This window comes from Crocodylus siamensis, chromosome 5, assembly GCF_052110815.1.
Source record: "Crocodylus siamensis isolate JL-2025a chromosome 5, ASM5211081v1, whole genome shotgun sequence".
In the NCBI taxonomy this organism is placed as follows: Eukaryota; Metazoa; Chordata; order Crocodylia; family Crocodylidae; genus Crocodylus; species Crocodylus siamensis.
Window position 1 is genome coordinate 158,701,797 of NC_143399.1, and position 26,123 is coordinate 158,727,919.

At 47.9% G+C, this 26,123-nt stretch overlaps 1 protein-coding gene across 14 annotated transcripts in view; it reads left to right on the top strand.

Moving 5' to 3' along the window:
* CRPPA (CDP-L-ribitol pyrophosphorylase A) overlaps positions 1 to 26,123 on the top strand; it is a 239,402-nt gene that overhangs the window by 28,287 nt on the left and 184,992 nt on the right. For 12 of the 14 annotated variants that reach the window (XR_016442294.1, XM_090046864.1, XM_090046858.1 and 9 more), the window contains exon 3: positions 17,336 to 17,485. The exons of the other annotated variants lie outside the window; for them this stretch is intronic. Coding sequence is in view for 11 of the 12 variants with exons in the window: in XM_090046864.1 (XP_089902990.1) it covers positions 17,336 to 17,485 (150 nt within the window). In the remaining variant the exon portion in view is untranslated. The remainder of the gene's footprint in view (positions 1 to 17,335; positions 17,486 to 26,123) is intronic. 14 annotated transcript variants of the gene reach the window in all.

The window sequence follows — 26,123 nt, forward strand, 5'->3', positions numbered from 1 at the left end:
TCTACAATATGCACTTAAGTGGAGTACACTGTACACTGTCAAACTTCTCATGCTTCTGAACTCAGAATTAATAAGATGGAGTACTGAGTATGACACAGGGCTGTCTTGAGGCCGGTTCACAATACCCTCAGTTTTAACTAACAGCCTGTTCCTTGGGTCCGGTCTTATACTCAGGCTGCCCAGCAACTCATCAGACTGCCTCTTGGCTCCCATGTGACTGCCTGCTTGGGTCTACTCCCACCTGCAGGCTGTGGGAGTAGACGTTTGGTGACAGGCACCAAAAGATGCCATGCCACACTGAGGTTACATTGCTGTCTTCCCCTGCTTGGGGGAGTATCTTAACCCAATTAGTCATGCACTTGCTGTGTATTCTCTGTCCTCATGAATAGGGACCTACCAAAATAGTGGCAAAAGTGTTGTATTGCTCCTTTAATCTTGAAGTTTTCCCTGCTTGCCCCCCCTGCCACTGATTTGGAGGAGGGTTCCCGCCACTTACTGCTTGCTCCTGGTTGGTGGGGAGGCAAAACCTGTGCGTTTTTTGCCTCCTTGCCAGTCAGCAGTAAGCAGTGGGTCTGCCGGGGGCCCTCAGCCAATCGGCAGCGGGAGGCAAAAACTGTGCCACATTTAAAAATGTGTTTTTTGCCTCCCTGATGATCAGGAAGAAGTGTCAGGCAGTGGGGCCCCTCCACTAATCAGCAGTGGGAGGGGGATGCATGGTGGGAAGATTAAAGGAGCCCCATGCAGCTCACTTCTGCCATGATTTCCTTGAATTCCTTTCTGCACAGTTTCAACCCAGAATAGTCTCTAGTCTTGTGATTTAAGTACTCCTGTAGGACATGGGAATGACAGGAATGAGTCCCCTTAGGCTGAAGAGAAAACTGAACATGGATTGCCCAGGAATGGGAGACTCATTCAAATATTGTCATCTCTGGGCATTTTAAATAGTCAGGGGAAGCAGTACCTCTTCCTCTCACTGTAGTTGTTGCTGTTTTGTAGGAATTTTAACTGGTGTGTTAGATTAGTATTTTCACAGATACCAGGTGAAACCCCTGGAGTGACTTGGGCAGGTGTTGTGTACTGAACTGCTTAGCTGTGTCCAAATTTGAGGCCATTTGCACTTGTGCAAACTAGGCATCAGCTAGGGCATTTTATGGATTTTAGCTGGATGAGGGCTAACAAGGCACAATTTAAGCACCGAAGTCGCAGATCCAGCCAGGAACTGGAGTCTGTTTCCCAGCAGCCTCTACTTAAGTCACTCCACCAGGCCTCCATTGAGACCCCAGGAGCAGTGGGGCAGTGACAGTGGGGGCAAGGTCTCCGTAGAGACCAGCCCAAGCAGCGTGCTGGCAGGGCACATGGCTGGGCAGGGTCAGGGCTGGGGTTTTGTGGTGGTGACTGTGGGCTGGAGCCAGGGCACAGCTGTGATCTGCTGCCTGCACAACCCTGGGGCAATGGACTGCAATTCTCTCCTGGCTTTCGCTTGTGCTGTCACTGCCACAAAATCCAGGCCCTAGTCCTGGAGCAGCTCCCCATCCAGCCAGTTCCCTGCCAGTGCTGCTCAGGCTGGTCTCCATGGAGATGCTGTCTCTGCGCTGTCATTGTCCTGCTGCTCCTGGGGTCTCCAGGGAGACCTATCAGAACAATGGAGGCAAGGCAGGGGCTGCTGGGAAATGGAGTCTGCTGCAGGCCCCATCTGGCCCCCAGGCTGGACTGTGCCTGCCCCTGCACTATAAGCATCTAAGTCCTTTTTAGGATCTAGCCAACAGTTTTAATCTTAGTAAATGTATATTATGTGTATTATGGTATAAGGTATGTCTATAGCTGCACAACAAGCACTTCAGATATTCAGGTATAGTACCAGTTGTCTAGCCATAGGTCTAGTAGGTTTATACTAACTCTAAAGTTCTTATGTTGTTAAATCCGAATGTTAACTCTCCTTTACATTGTCCTGCTGTAACTTGCAAAATCCTTTGTTGCAAAAATCTGACAGGAACTGTACTGTAATATGTATTACTAATTGGTTATTGAAAGGTAGATTTCTTTGAAAGAGACCTGTGGTCCTTTTTGTATTTAAGGGGGGGAGGTGCGCGCGCGCGCACACACGCACACGTTTTTGGGTTGTGTGTTGTTTTTTTTTTTAAAGAATGTATTTCTAAGACCTCATACACTTGTTACACTTCAGATGTGATTAGCTGGTTAACCACTTCTTAAGTTGTGGTCCAGCTACACTTTCAAACAGTTAATGACCTAATAAAACTAGGAATAAGCCACAAACTTGTTCTACAAAAATTGTGTACTTTTTGTAGATTTTTCCTGTTCCATTCATTGAACGAGTGGCCAGCTACTCCCCTGTGCCTGGGAGCCCCAGAAGCTGATGGGGCTCCCAGCTGTGAGGAGTGTCCCAGTGCTGCTTGCACCTGGGGGAGTGCCCCATGTGCTGCCATGGCTGGGAGTCTAGCAGGTGACACAGACTCTCCCTGTACTGGCAGTAAGGCTTTATCAGATCTGATGGTGGATCCTACAATCATGCCTCCTGCCATACACGTGGCATGGCAGAAGGTGCAGTTATGTGGCTTGTACATCAGATCCTATCCTGGCTTTACCTGAACATTGGGCAGGGACCCAGTTGACATGGGAAGTAACATTATTATTATTAGTAGTAGTAGCAGTAGCATTCTCCTCAGGTTTTGTTGGCTAAATACCTCAGGTTTTGCCACCCAAATATCTCAGCATTGTACCAGTGCATCCAAACCGGAAAATACAGATTAGATGTCTGTTCTCGTTACTCATGTTGACTGGAATACAGAAATTTAAATATTGTAAATACATATTTACAACATCTTTCCTTTGAATAATTAAGATTCTTAATAACAGGCTAGGAAACTTGCCTTTTTACATTAATGCATGCCTTAATTATTTCAAAAACACTTGTAGCAATTTACAGAACAAACCATATGTGTAGTCCAGATGTAGCTGTATTGCATATTATTCAAAAGAATAAATAGATTATAGGAAAGTCTTGAAGCAATATAGCTCCTAATGTTGACATTTAGTTAAAGCTATAACAGTTGGGGTTTGTTTTGTGTTGTTGTGTGTAACTTTTATTTTTAAAATGATCAGTTTTTGTTTCTCTTTTGTGTTTTATTCAGATCGTTTCAGAGAAATAAAGTACAACAGAATATCTTAAATTTGGTAACTTACAGTACTGTAACAAAAGTGAGCTGGTTGATTTAGTTTCATAGAAGTTAGGGGCTAGAAGGGTGCTTGAGCTGGCAGTCCTGGAGGGAGAGAAGGAGGGAGGAGGGTGGGCTTGGGGTGCGCTACCTGTGGGGAAAGCCAGAGTGGCGAGAGGTGCCAGGCTGAGCTGTCCTCCAGAGCCACCTTGGGGAGAAGTGGGTGGGGCTTCAGCCAATTTCCAGAGAACCCTGAGTACGGTGGTGAGCTGTGGTTTGGCCACCATGGGTCTATAGGATGCTCCATATCCCCTACTATTTATGAAAATCAAAATAGAAGAATACCTTGCTAATCTGCATTTCATAATCTTCATACTTCATAATTGTTATTTAATTAAAAAACAGCCTGTACTCCATTCTGAACCATGATTCATAATACTGGCATTATATAACTAGAATAAATATCATTATGATTTTATTATTTTTTCCAAAATTGCCTAACAGAAAATTATGACGAATGGTCATATAAACATTTTTCTTTTTTTAAAGAACTAAATTACAGTTCTTCACATTAATTAAAGTCCTGTCTATGATTCAGTATTGTTCCATGTGGTGTTTTCTCTCTGGGACTTTATTTTATATTGCCTGGTTTTTGATTGTCCTATGCTTACACTAGTACTTCTAGGTCCAATTTTTTTATACTGCTCGGTTTAAAAATTGACACACATGTAGTCCGTGAATCCTGTTTTTCTCTGCCTTTTTGAGTGTAGATTTCCATGTCTTTTAAGAAAACTTACTGGAACATTTTACAGATTTAAACATTGCGAATCTATAGTTTAAATTAAGCCACAGGTGTGATTACTTGCAGTTTACAAATGAGAGGTGGTACATATGAAATGCCTTGGAATAAAAACTAAGAAATAAACAAGGAAAATAACTCTGCAACAGCAAACCCAGATAGATGCAATCCTGGTCAATAGTTTCTTCTAGAGCAGCAATTTCCCAACCAGGGTGCTGTGACTCCCTGGTATGCTGTGACATCCTTTTTAGCAAGGGAGGTGGGGCTACGCAGTATTCATGGGATAAACCCCGAAGACGTCAAATATGTCAAAAATATTCTGACCCATTTTGGTCTTTCTGAATTCTCTGCAACAGAAGAGTGCTCCATTAATTTTCCATATTAAAATAACAAGTGAAAACCAAGAGCTGGCATTTTCCTAGGAGTGCATTGAGTCTAAGGGGTTGAGAACCACTGTTCTAGAGTCTTACAAAATCTCTTTCAACATGTCAGAGCTAATGTGAGCTCTGACATCGCTTGGTATATCTTTTGTCCCCCCAATTACACAGATACAATACGCTGATAAAGTTAACTTATTAAAAAAAAGTGTTTTCTTTTGGTTTAATGGTGTCATAAATATACATTGAATTTGTTTAAGCCATCCTGTCTTTTTTAAGTCAGTTTGGTATACAGAAAGGTGTCAGCTGATTAACATTGGATCAAAGTATATATTAAGTTTCTGATTAAACATCCCGTCTCTTGCAGTTGGGAATAAACACAATTATAACTTCTTCCTTCCTGACGTTAGTTAACATATGCCCAATTTCAGTGAGTTTTACCATTGTCCCTGGCCAGCTGGGTAAACAGCCTTTAAGGAAATGGAGTAAATTTTAGCATGAAGCTTCTCTCCCCATGTTTAAAACTTCTTGCACATGTTCTAGTTAACCCTCTTTGTCTGACGGAAGGTTTGATTTAGTATCTGTTTTTGAACAGACATAATTAACATTTCAGACACGGATACACTTGGGTTTTAGGTCACATTTACCAATGTAGGCTATGGGTTACTGATAAAGAGATTGAAATTTCCCCATACAAATATTATGTAAACTGGACTTGGATGCATTAATAAAAACTGCTGCAGTGTTTCACCAAGTTTGCAGTTGGTCTGTGATTCATTAATCTGAGTTGTTTATAATATTTTAACATCAGTTTGGTAGAAAATACGACCTTTCAAAGATGGTATTGAAGACTTTTCCCGGTGTTGTTATTGTTTGGCGGGGTTTTTTGGGGGGAGGGGATTGTTTTTTGGCTTTTTTTAATGAAAGTTTGTAGGGTTTTTTCATCCTAATATTGGAAAAGGTGAAATCCTTGTACTACATACCAGGTGAAATGTGTAAGTTGTATGTGGGACCTCTTTGTAGGAAAAAGGACTCTTGTTTCACAGCATCTTTTACAGCCTTAGAGTTGTAGAGGGCACAGCGCTGCATAGCACAGCCCAGTACAGCTGGTGCACTTTGCCACAGAGTGGCTGAAACTACATTCTGCTGTCCCAGACTCTAGCCTTCCCCATGCACTGGGGACAAGGGATCTCAACAGATAAGAAATTTGTGGTATAGATATGAGGGCGTAGGGTTCCCACATCCTTCACAGTGAAATCAAAGCATTTCTTATAGGTCGGAGCCCCTGTACAGAAAAGGTGGGAGGTAGTCCTTAACAACAGTTAGGTAAAACTTGGGGAAAAGTTTTTAATAAGAAAGAAACATAAAATATGATGCAATGAAAATAGATATTTCAAATTGACTATAAAGTAGCCTTGAATTTGCATTGTGCAGTAAAGTGATCTAGTTCAAGTTCAGTTTCAAAAAGTATTTCATTAAATATGTGAAATATTTTAATCTCATAATTGAGTTTTTGCTTTTTGCTTTGAAGATGTTATTTTATAAATTTGGAGTAAGCAGTCTTTCAGTAAAAACAATTCCGCTAAGTGAAATGGTAATTACTGTATGTGGCTGAAGCATGTTTATTATTATAGGTGTAATTGGTTTGAGTGCAGATGTCTGAGCAAATGTTCATGTTTCTACCTGTTGCATTCATGGATTCACAGGTATTGCCTTTACTTCTGTTTTTGATAGTAGATGTGGTTGTGAATGCCCACCATTGAAAGCCATTTGATTTGTGCAAAAGAATATTTTCCATGCATTAACATGTGGAAACAGTTTGATAGATTAGGATAAGAAGAAATTCATCATAGTGATTTTGAGCTGTTTAGCTGGCTCATAGCCAGAGCTAATTTAGTGTGAATCCCAAGGAGACCGTAGTATTTGATAACTTGCAAGTAATCTTTTACTTAAAAAAATTGACGGCAGGTTTATAAATAGTTGGATATGTGTCTGGCTATTCTAACTTAGTATATGTTATTCAGAGTCATTTAGTTGAGCAGCAAATTTATGAACAGCATCTTTTACAGTCAATAACTTGGAAGGGAGTATTTGTATCTCTGTGGCATTAAACTATTCTCAGTTTCACAAATGTATTGAGCTAATTTCATCTTCAGCATAATTCAGCTGACTTCAGTGGACTTTCACAATGAATATATTTTTCTGTTGTGTGTGATTTAACTCAACTGATTTCAGGACAAAATCTCAAACAAAGCATCTAATTTTAAGTGATAGTTACATTCTGGATAGGGAAGGCAAGTTTCTTCCTCTTCAGGTGATAGAGTACTGTTTCCACACTTTGTTTTTTGTCAGAGTAAAGAGGGGTGACCTATATCTCTTCCATGTAGGATTGTTTTGAATACTTGAATAAGAACCTATGGACACAAGACGGTTGATCGCTGGCCCGACTACTCGTAAAAAAAAAAAAAAAAAATCCATTACAAAATCTAAAAATTATGCCAGATTGCCTCAAAGAAACCCAAGATAATGGAAGAAATTGTGTTAAGGAGAGAAAAGTGCAAATTTTGGAGAAAGCACAGAGAAAACCTAGTAGAACTGTGTTGGTTTTTTTTTTTTTTTACATCAAAGATGACATCCTAGAAAATGTTAGCCAAAATGTTATCTCTACTAGGTGCTAAATTAATAGCTAAGGTTGAACTGTATTACATTTGTGTGTGGGTGGGAGGGGGGGGAGTTCTGCTCAGGTCATAATAGAATCATTGACAAAGTGATTATAATAAAAAACTGTCAGCATAAGAAATTCTATTCCCCTTTTTTACAAAATGTGCTCCTGGTATGGCAGCTGTTTCTGAGAAAATACGTTAGACACTTTAAACTGGGTAAGTAATTATAGAAAAGCTATGAATAACCTGCTTTTCAGTCTTTCCTAGGACCTTTTATCACTTGTGCATGTGACCAATGGAGACATAATGGACCTTCCTATACTTTATTGTCTCCTGGGTTATAAGAGAAATGATTTTCTTTTGTTCCATTTGATTTCATAGATTTCATAGACATTAGGGCTGGAAGGGACCTCAGAAGATTGTCGAGTCTAGCCCCCCGCCCAAAGGGCAGGAGGTCAGCTGGGGTCATAGGATCCCAGCAAGATAAGCATCCAATTTGCTCTTGAAGGTGTTCAATGTAGGTGCTTGAACCACCTCCGATGGCAGGCTGTTCCAGACCTTGGGGGCTCGGACAGTAAAGAAATGCTTCCTTATGTCCAGCCTGAAATGATCTCGCGGTAGTTTTATGACGATTCGCCTCATCATCCCTTGGGGTACTCTGGTGAACAAATGTTCCCCCAGATCTTTGGAGCTTTGTGGGCCCTGTCTTCCCTTTAATCCAGAAGGGGAGACCTTTTTACTATTTTACACAAATTATTCAGATCCTTTTTCTGTTGTTTGGATTCTTTGACTCTGCCCTTATCCTTCTCTGCAATTTCTCTGCCCTCTGCACCTTTGTGCACAGGTGATCACCCCATCTCTGTCCTTGCTGTGTGCATGTGAAAGGATAAATTACATAACTAGTGTTCTCCATGATCATTCATAAAAGGCTGTACTTTGTGACATAACTTTCTCTTATATGCATACGACTTGTATTGCTAAGTGGTTTTGGACCTGGAGAAAAGCAGCCATGTTAAGTTACAGAAGATAAAAAAAAATCTATTATCAAAACACTGTGATGTAATATTTTGTCTTTAGATGCTGGTGGCAGAGCACCTTTGGTGCCTTCCACTTTAAGGGCTGAGTGCAGGCAGCAGGGCAGCTGGCAGGTGCAGGCTAGCCCTGATGAGGTGGCCATATGACTGCAGAAGGACCAAGGGATTGGAGGAGAGAGGGCTGAGGAGCCTCTATTTTAGGTCAGGTTGTGGGGGCTGATCCAGTGACTGTTGCAAACAGCTGGGGAAAGAATACCACCTGGCTGGAACTGCTCAGAACATCTTGGAGGGAAGGGCAGTAGCTATGGCAATGCAATAGGCTCCTGTTTCTGGGGCATGACTGAAAACTACACCCTGCTGGGGAAGGATGGCCTGGTGGGACTACCTGTGGTGGGGTAGTTCCCCAGTAATGCCAGGCTACTTGCCTCCCCAGTGAAAGGCAGGTGGGGCACCTTTATAATCCCAGCTCCTACTACCCAGTGGGTAAGTTTAGAGCAGGGACAAGGCCAGGCATGTTTGCAGACACTTGTGCCCATAGGGTGTAAGACCCCAAGCCCCAGTGAGGGGTTATAGAGTTGGCCCCAGTGAGGGGTCAGAAAAAGGCCCTGATGAGGAAGCGGGAGTGTGTAGATAGGCCCACAGAGGGTAGGGTGCATAGTGGCGCCAGAAGGCCTATGGATGGTGGGATGTAGAATTGGTTCTGTACAGACAAGCCCAAAGGGCTGCACTAGGGGGTGTGTGGAATAGGGTTGCTCAGGCAACCTGAAGGGCTACACATGGGCCAACCCTCATAAGAGTGACAACATGAACAAGTTGCCTGGAGAGCGGCTAGTGGATGAGTTCAGTGCACTGTGAGGCATAAGGCCAGTGGCTGCAAGATCTGAAGGGCTGTGTGAAAGCTGGCCAGAGTGTGACTAGGAAAGCCTGAAGGGCTGTGTAGAGTAGGGCCCAAGGGGGACCCGGAGGGGCTGCATGAATCCATAGCGTGTTGAGAGTGGCCCAGTGAGGGGCAGTATGAATGAAGCCCTGTGAGAGGTGGTGGAGTGTGAGAGTAGAATGCTAGAGGCCCAGCAAGGGGCAGAGTTTAGCTTGGCCTCAGGTTGGAGCTGTTACTAATTTGCAATGTCAGCTGCGAGGCATGGGATATGGTGTAGGGAAAGCTGGAGCAGTGTATAATGCCCCAGACATCAGAGCATTAAATGGGTAGCCTCCTGCATATTTACATCAAACTTATTAAACAGTAAACTGTGGCAGATGAGATAGGACAGAAGGGCAGGCCAACGTTCAACTCCAGCCCTGAACAGGCCTCTTGTCACAATGCCCATTTGAGGTTCTAAATAGTCACCAGTCCAAGGAAAGAATTGGCAATGGAAATTCATTCCCTACAGATCTGTACCAGTTCTGTACTTAAAGAGACTTTTGCTGCTGGTTATATGGTATTTCCAGAAGAAGTTTTCTAGGTGTGCTGACTATGACAATTTATGGCCCTATTTTGCAATAGCAAATGCTATTTATAGATTTCATAGACATCAGGGCTGGAAGGGACCTCGGGAGATCGAGTCCAGCCCCCTGCCCAAAGGGCAAGAAGTCAGCTGGGGTCATAGGATCCCAGCAACATAAGCATCCAAATTACTCTTGAAGGTGTTCAATGTAGGTGCTTGAACCACCTCCGCTGGCAGACTGTTCCAGACCTTGGGGGCTCGAACAGTAAAGAAATTCTTCCTTATGTCCAGCCTGAAGCAGTCTTGCAGGAGTTTATAACCGTTCGACCTAGTCATCCCTTGGGGCGCTCTGGTGAACAAACGTTCCCCCAGATCCTGATGGTCAACCCGATAAACTTATAGGTGGCCATCAGATCACCCCTGAGCCTACGCTTTTCCAGGCTAAAGAGCCCCATGTCTCTCAGCCTATCATCGTAAGATCTGTTTTCCTGACCTCTGATCATGCGCATGGCTCTCCTCTGGACTCTCTCAAGCTTCTCCACATCCTTTTTGAATTGTGGAGCCCAAAACTGGACGCAGTACTCCAGCTGCGGCCTCACCAAGGCCGAGTACAAGGGGAGAATGACATCCCAGGATTTGCTCGAGAAGCATCTATGGATGCAAGCCGCAGCATCGCATTGCAGGCTCATGTTCATCTTGTGGTCAATGATGACCCCCAAGTCTCTTTCTTCTGTAGTGCTATCCAACTGCTGAGCCTATAAGGATGCTGCAGGTTTTTCCTCCCAAGGTGGAGAACCTTGCATATTCCAAGGTTTCCATATCAAAGGCAATGGTTAAAGTAAGGTAAAGTATGACCAACTTATTTTAATGTGCCCTAAAAATGGCAATTTTAGGTTACTTGTGCTTGCATTCGCAAAAGCAGGTATCAAATGTAGGCACAAATAGCTAAAGTGCATTAAGGCATGTATAGACACGTTAAGGCACATTAATGCTGTGTGTAGATTAACTTGGGGGTAATTGTAGTCCTGTGTCAGGCCACACATACAGCATTGATGCACTTTAATGCATGTGCGTGTAGACATGAGCCTAAATCACCCTAATGTACATTAAAATTAGGCATGTGTGGAGCCGGGCCAGGTCAAGCCCTGCCCAGGCCCGTACTTGGCCCACCCCTCCAGAGAGAGAGAAAGGTAGGAGGGGGTACTCACCAGCCCCCCTCCAGTAGGGCAGGGCCCCCCTTGCCTGAGAGCAGCTTTCCCCTATGGTGGGCCCACTGTGCATGCGTGCAGTTTTTTAAAAGGGCCCGCCAACAGCAAAAAAAGCCCCAGTTAGGCTCCGGAACAGTGAAAGACGTGTGGGTGAAAGCCCGCCGTGACCCTGCTCTCCCAAAGCCCCCCAGACACCCCCCAGCAGCTGCGGAGCCTCTCGCCTACCCCCAGCACAGCTGGAGGCAAGCAGGGCCCGTGGTGGGGAGGGGTTAACCCCTCACTGAGGGGGAAGAGGCGGCTGCATGGAGCTGGGCTGGGTCAAGCCCTGCCCAGGCTCCCACTTCGCCCAGTCCCCCAGGGAGCCATGTGAACAGGCTGTGCAAACGGGCGCATTTGTCTGCTGGCACGTGAGTTAGCACGGAGCTTGCGCGTGAGGGCCCAAGACCCTGCCTGTGATCCCCCCAGGGTAGTCAGTTCCAGCCATAGCCAGCCTACCAGAGGCATGACACAGATGGGCACGCGCTGCACCCCAAGGGTCTCCTTGGGCTCTGCGGCCCCCACCTCGGGCACCTCATAGACCGCCACCCAGATGGAGCCCATGGTTCCAGGCTCCACGCAGATGGAGCCTCTGGCTCTCGGCTGCGCAAGCTGCCTGTCACTTTTTTAGGCTCTGGGGCCTGGGAGCATGGCCATCTCCCCATGTGGGGTCTGCTTCCTTCTGGGATCTCTGGCGCGCCAGCTGAAGGAGCTCCAGGCCACAGTCCAGAGACTGCGTGCCATCAGGGACTGTGAGCAGGAGATCGACTCTTACTGGCAGGCCCTTCTCCCCCAGGAGCTGGAGGGTAGACCACCATTTCCCTCCAGGAGAACTCCGGGACCTCCCACTGTCCAGTCAGGGGCATGGACCAAGGTGGTCAAGGGGCCTAAGGCCCACTGCACCAAGGTCCCCACCCCACCGGAGTTTAGCAACAGGTACACACCTCTTGCTGCTCCAGCAGAGCCTCCTGAGTTGCCAGCTCCCACAGGCAACACAGGCTGAACTGCAGCTACCATCCTCACTCTCCCCAAGACAAAACATAAGGTGTCTGTTGTGGGAGAGTCCATCCTGAGGGGAACTGAGGGAGCGATCTGCTGCTCTGATACCTTAGCCCGGGAAGTCTGCTGCTTCCTGGGGGCCCGCATCCTGGACATTGCGGAGAAGATCCCTAAGCTCCTCCAGCCCACAGACCACTATCCTATGCTCCTTATTCATGTGGGCACCAATGGCATGGCTCAGAGCACTCCTAGCCTGGTCATGAGGTGCAACAGGGATTTGGGAGCGGGGCTAAAGGGTCTGGAGGCACAGGTGGTGTTCTCGTCGGTCCTCCCAGTCTCAGGCTATGGGCTGAGGAGGGAGAGGAGGATCCACGTAGTCAACCAAAGATTACGGCGCTGGTGTCATTGGGAAGGCTTTGGCTCCCATGGCCACAGCCAGCTCTTTGGCGAGAGAGGCAGCGAGCTGCTGGGAAGATATGGCCTCCACCTCTCTCCCCTGGAGAGGAGGCTCTTCTCAGCCAGACTGGCTGACCTGCTCCACCGGGCTTTAAACTAAGCCTGTTGGGGAGCAGGGGGACTACTGCCACTGCTGGTCTGCTGAGCAGACCTTGCAAAGCCAGCATGCGAAAGCATTTAAGGGAGCCCACCCTTGCCCTAGCCCTGGTACAATCTTTGGGCGAGTCACGAGCCCCCAAGAGGACACTTGCCTGCCTGTACACAAATGCCAGGAGCTTGGGGAATAAGCAGGAGGAGCTCATCCTCCTGCTCAGTGTAAATAATTATGACGTTGTACGGATAATGGAGACCTGGTGGGACTCTACCCATGACTGGACCTCCGGTATAGATGGCTATACCCTGTACAGGATCGTGTAGATAAAAGGGGCGGGGGTGTAGCTCTCTATGTTAAGAAAAGATACATGTCCCTGCGAGCTGATATTGGCAACCAGGGTGGATGACTGGAGACCCTCTGGGTTAAAATCCGTGGGGAACATGGCACAGGGGACACAATAGTGGGAGTCTACTACAGACCTCCCACCCAAAGTCCTGAGCTTGACCAGGAGTTCACCCAGGAACTGGCTGAGGCCGCATGCTTCCAGGACCATGGTTGTCATGGGTGACTTCAATTACTCGGACATCTTGTGGGAGGATCATTTAGCAAAATCCGAGCGGTTGCAAAGCTTCCTCTTGTGTGTGGATGACCTCTACCTGACTCAAGAAGTCTATGGGCCAACAAGAGGCAGAGAGCTGCTCAACCTGGTACTGGCTACTGGGGATGACTTAATCTGCAACCTAATGATCAATGGGAAGCTGGGTGACAGCGACTATGAGCTGATCACCTTCACCATCCATCATAAAGCTGGCAAGTTAGTCAGCAACACAGAAGTCCTTGACTTCAGGAAAGCCAACTTTGACAAGCTCAGGAGACTTGTCAGTCAGGCCCTAAGGAATCATGACCTCAGGAAGAAGGGAGTTCAAGAAGACTGGTTGCTCCTCAAGGGAGCAATCCTCAGTGCACAAGCTAAGTCTATTCCATCTCAAAGGAAAGGCAGCAAGAGGGCACAGCAGCCCCCCTGGCTCTCCAGGGACTTAGCAGACCTCCTAAGGCTAAAAATGGAAGCCTACAAAGGATGGAGGACAGGATTCATCTCCAAGGAGGATTATTCTGCACTGGTCCGGTCCTGCAGGGAACAAACCAGGAAAACCAAGGCTGCAACTGAACTCCAACTAGCTTTGGGCATCAAGGACAATAAAAAGTCCTTTTTTAGATATGTGGGGAGCCAGAGGAAAAGTAAGGGCAACATTGGACCCCTGCTGAACCAGCTGGGACAACTGACAACTGCTGCCCAGGAAAAAGCCAACCTATCAAATGGGTACTTTGTGTTTGGTCTTTCTTCAGTCCCCTGGGTCGCCTATGCCCGCTATGGGACAGGGAGGTCCAGGTGAGGGAGATCCCCTGCCCCTCATTAATGCTGACCTCGTGAAGGAACACCTTGAGAAGCTGGATACCTTCAAGTCAGCTGGCCCTGACAATCTGCACCCCAGGGCACTCAAGGAGCTGGCGAGCATCATGCCCCTGGCATGGATCTTTGAAAACTCCTGGCGCTCTGTGTAGTGCCCGAAGACTGGAAGAAGGCCATTGTGGTGCCTATCTTCAAGAAAGGGAGGAAAGTGGATCTGGCTAACTATAGGCCCATCAGCCTGACTTCTATCCTGGGGAAGATCTTAGAAAAGTTTATTAAAGAGGCCATCCTTAATGGACTGGCCAATGCCAACATCCTAAGGGATAGCCAGCACGGGTTTGTTGCGGGTAGGTCCTGCTTGACCAATCTCATTTCCTTCTATGACCAGATGACCTATCACCTGGACAGGGGAGAAAAGATTGATGTCATATATCTTGACTACAAAAAAGCTTTCGATCTGGTATCCCATGAGCACCTCTTGGCGAAACTGGCCAGTTGTGGCCTTGGGTCCACCATGATCTGCTGGCTGGGAAATTGACTCCGTGGTTTGACCCAGAGGGTAGTAATTGATGGCAGTCACTCATCATGGTTTCCTATGACCAGTGGGGTCCCTGAAGGCTCTGTCCTTGGACCGATATTGTTCAACATCTTCATTAATGATGTGGACATTGGAGTCAGGAGCAGACTGGCCAAATTCACCTATGACACCAAACTTTGGGGCAAAGCATCCATGCCAGAAGACAGGCGGGTGATCCAAGGTACTCAAGGAGCTGACAAGCATCATAGCCTAGCCTGTGGCATGGATCTTTGAAAACTCATTGCGCTCTGGTATAGTGCCCAAAGATTGGAAGAAGGCCCGAATTCTGGACAGGCTTAGCAAATGGGTGGACGAGAACCTGATGGTGTTTAACACCGAAAAATGCAAGGTTCTCCACCTTGGGAGGAAAAACCTGCAGTATCCTTATAGGCTTGGCAGTGTTATACTGACTAGCACTACGGAAGAAAGAGACTTGGGGGTCATGGTTGACCACAAGATGAACATGAGCCTGCAATCTGATGCTGCATCTACTAAAGCAACCAAAATGCTGGCATGCATCCATAGATGTTTCTCAAGGAACTCACAGGACGTCATTCTCCCCTTGTACTTGGCCTTGTTGAGGCCGCAGCTGAAGTACTGTGTCCACTTTTGGGCTCTACAATTCAAAAAGGATGTGGAGAAGCTTGAGAGAGTCTAGAGAAGAGCCATGTGCATGATGAGAAGTCAGGAAAACAGACCTTACGACAACAGGCTGAGAGCCACGGGGCTCTTTAGCCTGGAAAAGTGCAGGCTCGGGGTGATCTGATGGCCACCTATAAGTTTATCAGGGATGACCACCAGGATCTGGGGGAACGTTTGTTCACCAGAGTGCCCCAAGTGACGATGAGGTCCAACAGTCATAAACTACTGCGAGACCTTTTCAAGCTGGACATAAGGAAGAATTTCTTTACTGTCCAAGCCTCCAAGGTCTGGAGCAGCTTGCCCTCAGAGGTGGTTCAAGCACCTACAGTGAACACCTTCAAGAGCAAATTGGATGCTTATCTTGCTGGGATCCTATGACCCCAGCTGACTTCCTGCCCTTTGGATGGGGGGCAGGACTCGATGATCTTCGGAGGTCCCTTCCAGCCCTAATGTCTATGAAATCTATGAAATGCCTAAATGCATGTGTAGACATGCCCAAAGGGTTCAAAAAGAGTTTGTTTTGTAATAGGAACCTAATAAAAAAAGCCTATTAACATAAAGACATTTAAAGAGATTTGCAACTGGCAATTTACCTTTTATACATTTTAAAACTGCCTTTTCAATTGAGTACACTTCGTGCAAATTAGAGTATGTAGTCTGCGTTGGATCTTGCACTTAAATAGAACTATAGAGGCTGGATAAATATAAACACATAGGATCTCATTTTTAAAAAAAGACCATTCTTTTTCTTGTTTTGAATATTTATTCCTTAAATATAAGTTGGACTTGGAAAGAGCTGGGAAGTTTTTTGTGAAGATGTATACATTGATCTCTGTAAAACAGAGCTATAAAATAGCTCGAACACTGGCTCAGTGTCTGGGACTCATCCTGAGGTTTTGAGCTAGCCTTGATTCCCATTGGGGGCATCTACACAAGATGTTAACTGTGCAGTAGCATAGTTTACTGTGAAGTAAGCATGTGTATTTACACATGCACATGCTTACTACACAGCAAACCTGGCTAATTGCAAGCAAATTTGCTCCCTGCAAATGCAAGCAGCAAATTTTATTTGCAATTACTAATGGAACACCTGTGCATATGTAGATGACTGACCAGGAGCAAATCCTCCTGGGAGTTGCCTGCTGCCAGGGTGGACTCTGCCATCGGAGCCTAGGCAGGGACTGTGTACCCCTGCCCCAGTACCAGCTTTAAGCCCCTTGCTCTGAGATCACAATCAGGGAGTCGGGGCTGGGAGATCCTTATTGCTTTATGTGGGCCCTGTGGTCGTGGAGCTGGTACTGGGAGATGAAGGTCTGCCAGCTTGAGCCCCATGACTGCAGAGCTGAGCCTGGGAGATAAGAGTATCCCAGTTCTGGCCCCATGGTGTGGAGCTGGTGCTGGGAGCTCCCTGCTTGTGGGGCGTGGGGAGCTTGTTTCCTGCTCAGTTTCCCAGGTTGTTCCTTGCCCAGCTCCATGGTTTTGGAGCTGAGTAGGGAACAAGCTCCCCAGCCTCAGCCCCATGTACAGGGCTGGGAACTGTTCTAGTCAGGGGCAGGTTGCAGCCTCATGCCCTGGCAGGTAATCTAGGCATGGGGCTTGGAAAGAGCTGTAGGGATGGGGTAGGTCCCAGTCCTCTGTCCTGATCTGCCAGCAGGGCAGCTAGCAGTGGGCTAGCTGCCTCACTGATCCATAGGGGCAAGGGATTGGGACCTGCCCTTCCTCCACAGCTCTTTCCAAGTCCCATGGCCCTGATTGAGGAGCCAGGGCCAGGAGCTCACTGCTGCCAGGGCAAGAGGGCATTGTTCCCCACTCTGGCAGCAGGGAGCTCCTGAGGGCACGGTGCAATGTCCCAGCACTGGTTAAGAGACGGTTGTCTCCTGACCTGCTGCTCTCTGCCAGCCCCTTGGTAGAGCTCTCCTTGGTGGCTGCAGGAGCCCATTGCAGGGCCCCCGCAGGTGGGAACAGTTTGCTGCCATTAGCAGCAAATCTGCTCCTGTTTCTCGCCTGCCTAGGAGTATTTACTTGCCAGTAGTTTTCTTGTAAGTAAACTGATCTCAGACCAGATGCAGGTGTAGACATGCCTACTTTAATATCACATTTTAATGTGGCCACATATCTCAGGTTTGGCTACGTAGCAGGAGAAGTGTCAATACAGAATAATGGTGCTTGATTATGTAGGGGGAGGGGGAGAAAACTGTAAGCAGTTTGTGCTCCTTTCACTTTCTCTGAAGTTACTGGGAATTAAGGACACTCAATATGTATCAGAAGGTGCTTAACACCTGGCAGCTCTAAGCCCCAGAGCATATGTAAAGAGGTTAATATTTCACATTTGTTTTGGCTTGCACTTTTAGCAGAAATTAGTTAAGTTAAACATTCAAGTATATATTGAAGACTTTTTTTTTTTTTTTTTGTTCTGTTCCCTAGGCAGCAGGAGCAATCCGTCCTCTTGTCTCGACTGTTATTGCTTCCTCTGCAGATGGTTGTTTAGACCATTCACTAGAACGTGCCAGGTACAGAGCAAGTGAAATGCCCCAGGCTTTCTTATTTGATATAATCTATGAAGCATATCATCAGGTAAGAATTTTGGCTTTTCAAAATGGAAGATTTTTTTTTTTCTTTCTACTCCTTCACTGTACTTTTAAGGGAAGTAATTCACCTCTTCTGATTTTTTCTGAAAATTTTAGATTTCTATGTACCTATTCCAGATTATATCAAATCACATGTTTGTTGTTTTTGCTGTAGTCTTCTGACGACGGTGTTTCTATATGGTTCATGTTTGTTCAATTTTTACCATTAGCAAGCTGCCAAACACAGATGTGGTGATAATTCTTGGATTTTGTGACAAAACATTATTTGTGCCTACTGATATATAATAAAAAACACACTGATTTATGAGCCATATTATCTGTTGGTTTCATAGTAAATGATAAATTAATATCAAAAGGGAATTTCACTCTCAAGAATGTCTGTAATATTGTATGTTTCTTCCTTCAAGCATAAGTACATAATTTAATCTTTTAACTGTAATTGTGCAAAATTAGCATTGATTTTAAGATCACATTAGTACAGACAACACAATTAAGTTAGAATAATGGTACTTATAGCAAGTATTCACTTCCTGTTGTTTTTTCTCTGTCTCCACTGTAGTATTTTTCATTGATTCTCCATTCTTATTTTGACCCTTTTTTAACTCTTCCACTTTATGAATGAAATGTAAGTGACCAAGAAAAGGTACTTTTCTACCCCAGTGGTAAAAGCCTGATCACCTGTCCATAATTTTAACAAAGTATTTTAAAACTAACGGTGCATCTACATAAGCATTTGATGCGGAACTAGTTTACTTGTGGGTAAACCCACAAGTAAATGCTCCCAGACAGGCATCTACATGTATAGGGATGTGGGAGTAGCTTTGCTGTTTCTATCAGCAAACTGCTCCTCCTTTCTGGGGTCCAGCAATAATGCCCTGCTGCCACCAAGGGGAAGTCAGATTCTCTGGCCACAGCTGCCTGCAGCTGGAGGCCATCTTTAAAAGGCAGCCCCATTCCCTACTCCCTGGCCAGCTGTGTTTCTGGCCAGGAACAATGTGCACATCATGGGAACACATGTGGCAGCCCTTGTGCTGCAGCCTCTGCATCCCTGTGCCATGGCTGTTCCAGCCCCTAGCAGTGACGCCCAGTGCTCTGGGTTCCTGCTGGCTGCCGTGCTGGCCTGCCATGCTAGCTGGTCCATGGCAGCATGGGCCCTGCTGTCTCCTCAACACACAGTACCCACCGGCCTAGCCACTGCTACTGTGCAGCTGTCATCAGACCCCGTTCTGCTGGTTGGACCCCAGCAGGGATGCCGATTTGATGCGGTCCAGGATGCCACCACTGGAGCCACCCTTACCCTCCTGGCCCTCCAGCCCCACTGCCTCCAGCTCCTCCAGGCCAGCCAGGACTGGTGACTACATGCCATCTAGCTGAGTGGTTATCAAACTTTTTGTACCAGGACCCATTTGTAAACATGGATGTCTAGTCCTGACCCAGTGCCCCTCACTCCCAATTTGCTGCCCCCCACCCCCAGGCTCTAGCTTTCCCAGTGTGGGAAAGTGGGGGCGGAGGGGAACAAGCAGCCTCTTGCAGGTTGGAACTCTGCCAGCCTGCAAGGGAAAAGACACAGTTTTCCACATTTATTTTTCCTTTAAAGGGGAATCCATTCTTAAAGTTTGTTTGCAGCCCATTCATATATTCTTGTGATCCACTTTTGGGTCACGACCCACAGGTTGGGAAACGCTGATTTAGCACACCTGGGATGACTAGCAGTGCCTGTGGTATTCAGGATGACCCAGGCCCCCTTCCAGGACCTTCTGGAGCAGCTCCACCTGCACCTAGAGTGAAAGGGCACCAATATGCAGCCACCTTTCCTTGTGGACAGTTTGTTGGCTATTGCCCTACCATGACCATCAGCCTCTGGTATGTGGGCCACCTCTTCGGTGTGGGCAAGGCCACCAGCAGGCAGGTTATCCTGGAGGTATGTGGTACCCTCTGAGACATGCTGGGGCACATTGTTCTACACATGCCTGACCTCCTGGTGGTGGTGGTGGAGTTCTGTGCTCTGGGATTCCCCCAGTGCATTGGGGCTCTGGACAGGATCCACATCCCTGGCACCTGCCTGCCCCATTTCAACCACCCCCACTACAACCAGAGGGGCTTTCACTCCATTGTGCTCTAGGCAGTTGTCAACCACCTCAGTGCCTTCACCAGTGTGAGTGTAAGCTGGGTGGGCAGTGCCAATGATTCCTGCCTCTTCATGAACTGCCCTGTCAGCCCTGGTGCAGAGTGAGCACTTTGTGTCAGAGGTGCCAGACCTGTAGCTAGGCTACATGGTAGTCCTGCCCCTTCTAACTGGGGACCTCGTCTACCTGCTCCTCCCCTTGCTTTTGAAGCCCTATGCCGGCCAACTGAACCCCCACCCAGGCCCACTTCAGCAAGTGCCTGGGCCAGACCTGTGCCCTGGTCGAGTTCACCTTTGGCTGTCTCAGGGGACCCTAGTGCACCCTCACTGCTCACCTCTAGTTCACTGAGGACAACATCACTTGGGTAATAACTGCAGCCTGTGTGCTACATAACATCTAAGAGACCTGGTCGTAGGAAGCACAGGTGACAGGATGCCTGACAAGCAAGGGCACCACCTGTGGCAGCAGCACAGGCAGTGGCCCCTCCCCCTCCCCCCACAGAGGCCCTGTGCAAGCTGCACACCTGTCCCCTGGGGCCAGGGCACTGGGTGTGAGAGGTGCTGGCTAGATCATCTCCTCCTGCGCTCTCTGCTATTGCCCACATGCACAGCCACCCATGGACCCCTACCTCACCACCCTCCCCAAGCACCATGCTTATTGTGGGCAGTTCTCAGAAAAACACTTTATTGGCCTTACAACAAACAGACCCCACCTCCCTCTTTTCTTCCCAACACCAGAGCCCCTCCACCATCCACCCACCAACAATAAAACAGTCTCTTCCCTGTGCAACCTATTTACAATGTGGTGTGTTCGTGTGCCCTCCTGGGATGGGTGGCTGTAGGGGTGGGGCACCTAGGCAGTGGAGCCTGAGGACAGGTGGCCTACACTCTGGCCTCTAGTCATGCCCCTGTGGGTGAGCATGCCACGGCAATTTTGGCGGGCAGGGGACTCGCCCAGGGCCGATGGTAGCTGCTGATTTCCCCAGTGCAGACCTTCCCAGCAGCCAGGGCCAGCGTGTAGTCCTTGCCCTGCTGCAGGTTGCTCCTGCTCCATGCCTGTGAGGAGCTGTAGTGATTGATGGGGCTAGGCCTTGGCAGGAGGCCTGGGTGACAGGGGGCCCAGGCTGGGGTCTGCAGCAAGGGCTCCTGGCTTGTGGAGGTGGTGCTGGATCTCTACCCAGGTCCATGAGATGGCCTGCTTCTGGGTGGCGGGCGGCTGCTAGAGGCGGGTGGGGTGAGGGTCGGGGGCATAGCAGCAGGCAGCCTGAAGGTGGCTGCCAGGATCAGGATGGTGTCCAGCATTTGACCGTCTTCTTCTATGGCGTACAGTGCCCTGGCCATGAGTGTACCCTGCTCCTATAGGACCTCCGTGTTCTTGTGCTCCAGGGCCAGGAGCTGTGCCCTGTACTCCTGGTGTTCCTGATCCCACGTGGGCAACATCTTCTGCCCTCCTACCTGTCCTGCCATGCAGGGTTCTCAACTACCACATCTGCGCATCCACCTGCCAGTTTTCCACAGCTGTCACCAATCCTCCATCCTCCTGCAGAGCTGGTGCATCACCAGGGCCCAGGCTATGGGCAGCAGTGATCCTGAGACTGTATTCCAGCTACCAACAGTGGCCTCTCTCCTAATGTGAAGTTGCAGGGCCTGCAGAGCAACAAGAAAGAAGCTGTTTGTGAGAGATTTCTGAGATAAGATACTTTGTACCAGGGGCTATGCACTGCCCAGCCTCAGATCAGGGGGTTAGGTGTGCATGGATGCCCAGGGACCATGCTAAGTCAGCTGGGCAGGCTTGGGCTCAGGTGGCTGCCAGCCGAGACCCCTGTTTCCGCTTGCTCCCCTGGGGCTGGTGGGCTACTGGGTGCTGGCTGCTTCCTCCACTGGGTGCTGGCTGCTTCTTCCAGCAGCAGGCTGGATCGGCAGCTGCTGCTGTGGCTCCAGATCCCCTTCTCGTCCTATAGGCCAGCCTGTCTCCTGTGCTGCTGCCTGGCACATGGTGCTGGGGCTTGGGTGAGCTGCCTGCACCCCCACCTTCCCCACAGGGGTCTTCTCTGGGGAGGAACCCTTGGACTGACACTTGCTCCCCCCACCACACCGTGCCTGAGTTGCACCCCATGCATGCTCCTGCTGCACATGTCATGGATGCTGCACAAGGAATTATTTGCATGGATCAAAGGGTGCCCAACCCTCTATACCCTGCTGCTGCTGATTGCCAGGGTGCCCTGGGCACACCTGCACACCTGGCATGGGATCCTGAGCTTCAACTGTGCAGGGGACAAGCCCAGGCTGGCCTGCAACCAGTGCCATCACCTGCAGGGCCACTTGTAGCTGTGCTTCATGTCTCTGCCCTGCACAGCTGAGAGAGAGAGATCACCACCAGCATGGGTGCATTCTTTGGCATGTGAGAGACCTGTGCTTGCCTAGCTGTGGAGGCATGGGCTGCTCAATAAAGTTCTGTATTGTCTCCCACCTTCCTGTGTGCTGTAGTGGGGAGGAATCTGGGGGCTAGAGGAGTGTGACTGGCTTGGGCAGGGAGAGGGGCAGGAAGTGGGTGCCAAGGGCAAGGGTAGGGATGGCCCTTCCCCCAGTGTAGGGCTTACCATGTAGGTAGGACTGGCGTGCCCAGCAGCTCCAGTTGGTCCTGACTGGTGGTGATGATGTGCAGCTCCCAATGGTGTTCTTGGGTGGTGGGGCATGGTGTGCAGGTACCTGGTCAGGGGCCCCTTCTGGGGATGAGCTGGTGCTGCTGCCAGTTGGAGGTGACCTGGCTGGCCATGCCTTGTTCCTAGGGCTGAGGCTGTGGAGCTGTCAGGACAGGCACTGGCCTGGGCTCCCTGAGCTGCTGGTGGAGGCTAGGGGTGGGGAGCTTCGTGGAATGGGCTTCTGGCACCCCAAGAGGCCCTCCCCCCAGTGACATGTCACTATGGGTGCCAGGCTGGAGTGGGGGTTCTGGCAGGCTGCCCATGCTGTTGTACACAGTGTGGCTGTGGCTTGTGTCTTGGAGCACAAGGATCTCAGTCAACTTCCTCATAAAGGGCATGGACTTGTGGCACCCCTTGACTGACGGTTGTGGTTGATGATGGTGACCCACTGTGCCCGGAAGGCCTTGACCTTTGTGCAGCACTGCTGTGCCAACTGGTCATGCCCACGTTCCCACATCTGGCCTGACAGCCCCTCATAGATGTGGGTTGAAGCGCCTCCTTCATGTGAACTGCCACTGCACTTCAGCCTCTCGCATGCCACAGCACCACACCACAAGTCACCAGTTTCCTCCATGGACCAATTGGGGGCCTGTGTGGCAGCAGTGAATGGCGTTGGCGACGAGGCCATCGGGACTCCCATGCCAACTCTCCAGGATTCCGTCCAACTGTCCCTGTACTGTTGGAGCTGGGCAGCTGCCTGCAGCACCCAACACAGGAGCATGACATAGAACTGGGAACCACATGGAGAGGCGATGCCCCACAGCACCGGCAGGTTCCAGGCAGGCTGCTGTGGGCAGCTGGCACTGGCCTTGGCAGCTGGGAGCTGGCTGCATCTTGGCTGGGGGGATGGCAGGTCTGGCAGGAGCCTGCAGCAGGCTGTCATACCAGGCAGCTGCGCTAGGGTGCAGGCAGACTGGCGCAGGTAGTCTGCAGCCTGTTGAAGGGCAGCGGATGCCAAGATTTCCCATTCAGGTTTCGTGCTGTTGTATCCAAGAGCTCAAAATGCCTGCAGGCTTTTAAAGGGGCTGTGGCTGGAGCTGCCACAGAAGTTGCTCAGTCCTGAGGCAGGAGAGGTTTCCAGCCCTGGTTTCCTAGGGCTGAGCTCAGGCTGGCCTCCTAGTGGCAGGGATGACTGGGAGCAAATCTGCTCCTGGATGGTGTGTACACAAGCTTTTCTGCACAGTTAAGTACTCGTGAGTATATTTGCTACTTGCATTGGCAGATAGCAAAATTACTCACAATTAGCAATTTTTTACTGCACAGTAAGTGTGCACATTTAGACATGCTTACTGCACAGTCAACTACACTACTGCAGTAAAACATCTTGTGTAGATGTGCCCACAGACTAGCATGCTTAAAGTTAGGTATATGCTTAAGTATCTCACTAAAAGCATTAGTTGAAGGACTTTGCATAGTCAATCCTGTGTGTGTACATTATAATAAACTGTTGTTGTGGAAAATATAATTATGAAAAATAAACATTTTACAAATATAGAAGTATGAAATACACCATATGTTACAGTAAATGGTCAGGTTTTATAATGCAGTCTTTGATATACTTTGATTAATAGTTGATCATGATAAACTTGTAAATTCAATCTCAGTTTTAATTTTCCTTTAATCTGATGTATTGCATTAATATCATCCTTATCCAAAAGAAAAATCTGGGCTAGTTTAATAAACCTTAACTTCTTTGCCCTTCTTTCTCTTGATGTTTGCTTTAGTTTGCCGCACCCTCCATTCACAGTTTATTGGAAGCACTCCAGGCTTTAGTCTTCCTGCTCTACTTCCTCTTCACTCATCGGCTTGTGAGAATTGTCTATCCTCCAGGGATCTCCCAAGTTGGTCCCTGGGAGCAAAGAATTTCTTCATTTGTCACTTGGAAGGGAATTAGTTTTTCACTGCATTAGCCATCATGTTCCCACTTAGCTTTCTCTTTTCTAGAGTAAACAAGCACTCAAAAGAGAAGGTGGGGGGGGGAAAGGAAAAAAATTGCCCTGTTACAAAACTGTAGCTTTTAGGGATGATGTTCACATTATATTTTAAATCCCATGTTCCCTCCTGGTATCCCAACTACTTCAGAGTTTATTATGACGGCAAAGGAAACAAGGGATGCATCTACATGTGTATGTTAATGTGACACAATAAACTTCAGTGTGTATTGCACTGGACTTTATTGCTCCCAGGCTCTGTCTTTACACATGCACCTCAGACTGCAGCACATTGAGCCAGGTTGGAGCTGTTCTAGCTGGCAAGGGCCAGGGTGTCAGTCTGCAAGCCTGGAGCTTCTCAAGCATGGCTTAGCATTTTGCAGAGAGGCTGGCTGGGGCATAAGGGTGCTCCAGTGCAGGGTGCCCTTCCAGCCCTTCCAATGTGTACATGTGCAGTGCTGCACAGTAAAACAAAAACAAAAAACCCCTCCAAAAAACAAAAAAAACCAAAAACCTCATAGCAGGATAGTATTTGTATTTACAAGTACTACCCTGCTGTGAAGTTTATTAGTTTCCTGTAGCCTAATAAAGCTGCCCATGTAGATGCCAAGATGGTTTTTTGCAGAGCTAATTAGTCAACTGCAGTAAATGTCTTGTGTAGATGCGTCCAAGGAGTAGTTACAGCTGCTCAAGTCTTTCTACCCTCTATTTAGTAACTTGGGACCTTCAGGAGGTTGCTGACCAAATGTGTCTGGCTTAAGTGCACACAGCAGGTGTGCACCGTGTTAGCAAATATATGTGGAACTAGGTGGATTCATAGCCTCGTCTCTCTTTGCATGTGTATCTTTTATGGCAGCCTGTAATTAAATGGTCAGATACTGTTTTTCAAAAATATATAGTACACTATTTTTCTATGCTACTTTGAAGGTAAAAGTGTGATGGGCCCCACTGCAGGCATGCTATAAGTTTCTGAACTGTTCTGACCAGTTAGTTAGTTGTTTGTATTAGCTCCAGTCAAGGATTAGCTTCTTGTTTTGCTAGGAACTATGGATACAAATACCAAAAAGAGGGTCAAGGAGTTCATAACTTGGGTACTGTAGGAGACTCTGTAGCAGTCAAGGGGGAAAACTGTTTTACGATTATTAACTAATCTCCACTACACCTTCATGAAGAAAATAGATGTCATTATACCATTTTACAGATGATTAAGAAGTAGGGAGGAGTTAAATGGTTTATCCAAGATCACACAACAGGTCAGAGGCAAGGTCTGGAGAGGGGATTTGGTTACATCAGCAGTGGAAGCAACTACTTTATTTTGGTTGTAATGTGTGTGTATGTATACTGACCTTTTGAAAGTCTTTTGGTCCTCATGACTCCCTGCTTGTCTACTATTACCACTAGACTGCTTTCACTTTTGTTTTCCAAATTTCCCTGTGGAATATCTGTGCATTTTATTATATGGCATTGTATACACTGGATTTTTGTTCATTTGAGTAAGTTCTCTATGTTTGGTTTGTATTACTCTACTATCAGCTGAGGCATTTGCATCTTTTCTCAGGTTGAATTTAATAGTTTGTTCTTTCAGATCATGGCTGTCCAACTGGTTGCCTGGTTGGAGCCATTAACCAGTGGTTCTTGGGCTCATCAATTGCTTTTGTTACTGCTTGTGTCTCTGGGCTCAACCTCCCTCCTCCAGCCTCTGCTTCCTGCCCTTACCCACTGGGCAAGGCAGTACAACCAGAAGGGCCCATGGAGCTCCAGCCTGGGGGCAGTTGTGGAGCCTGGGCTCCCATGCAGGGTGGGACTGCTGTGGGGTGGTACCTATGATGAGGAGAGGATCAAGATGGTCTGTGCTTCATGGCATAC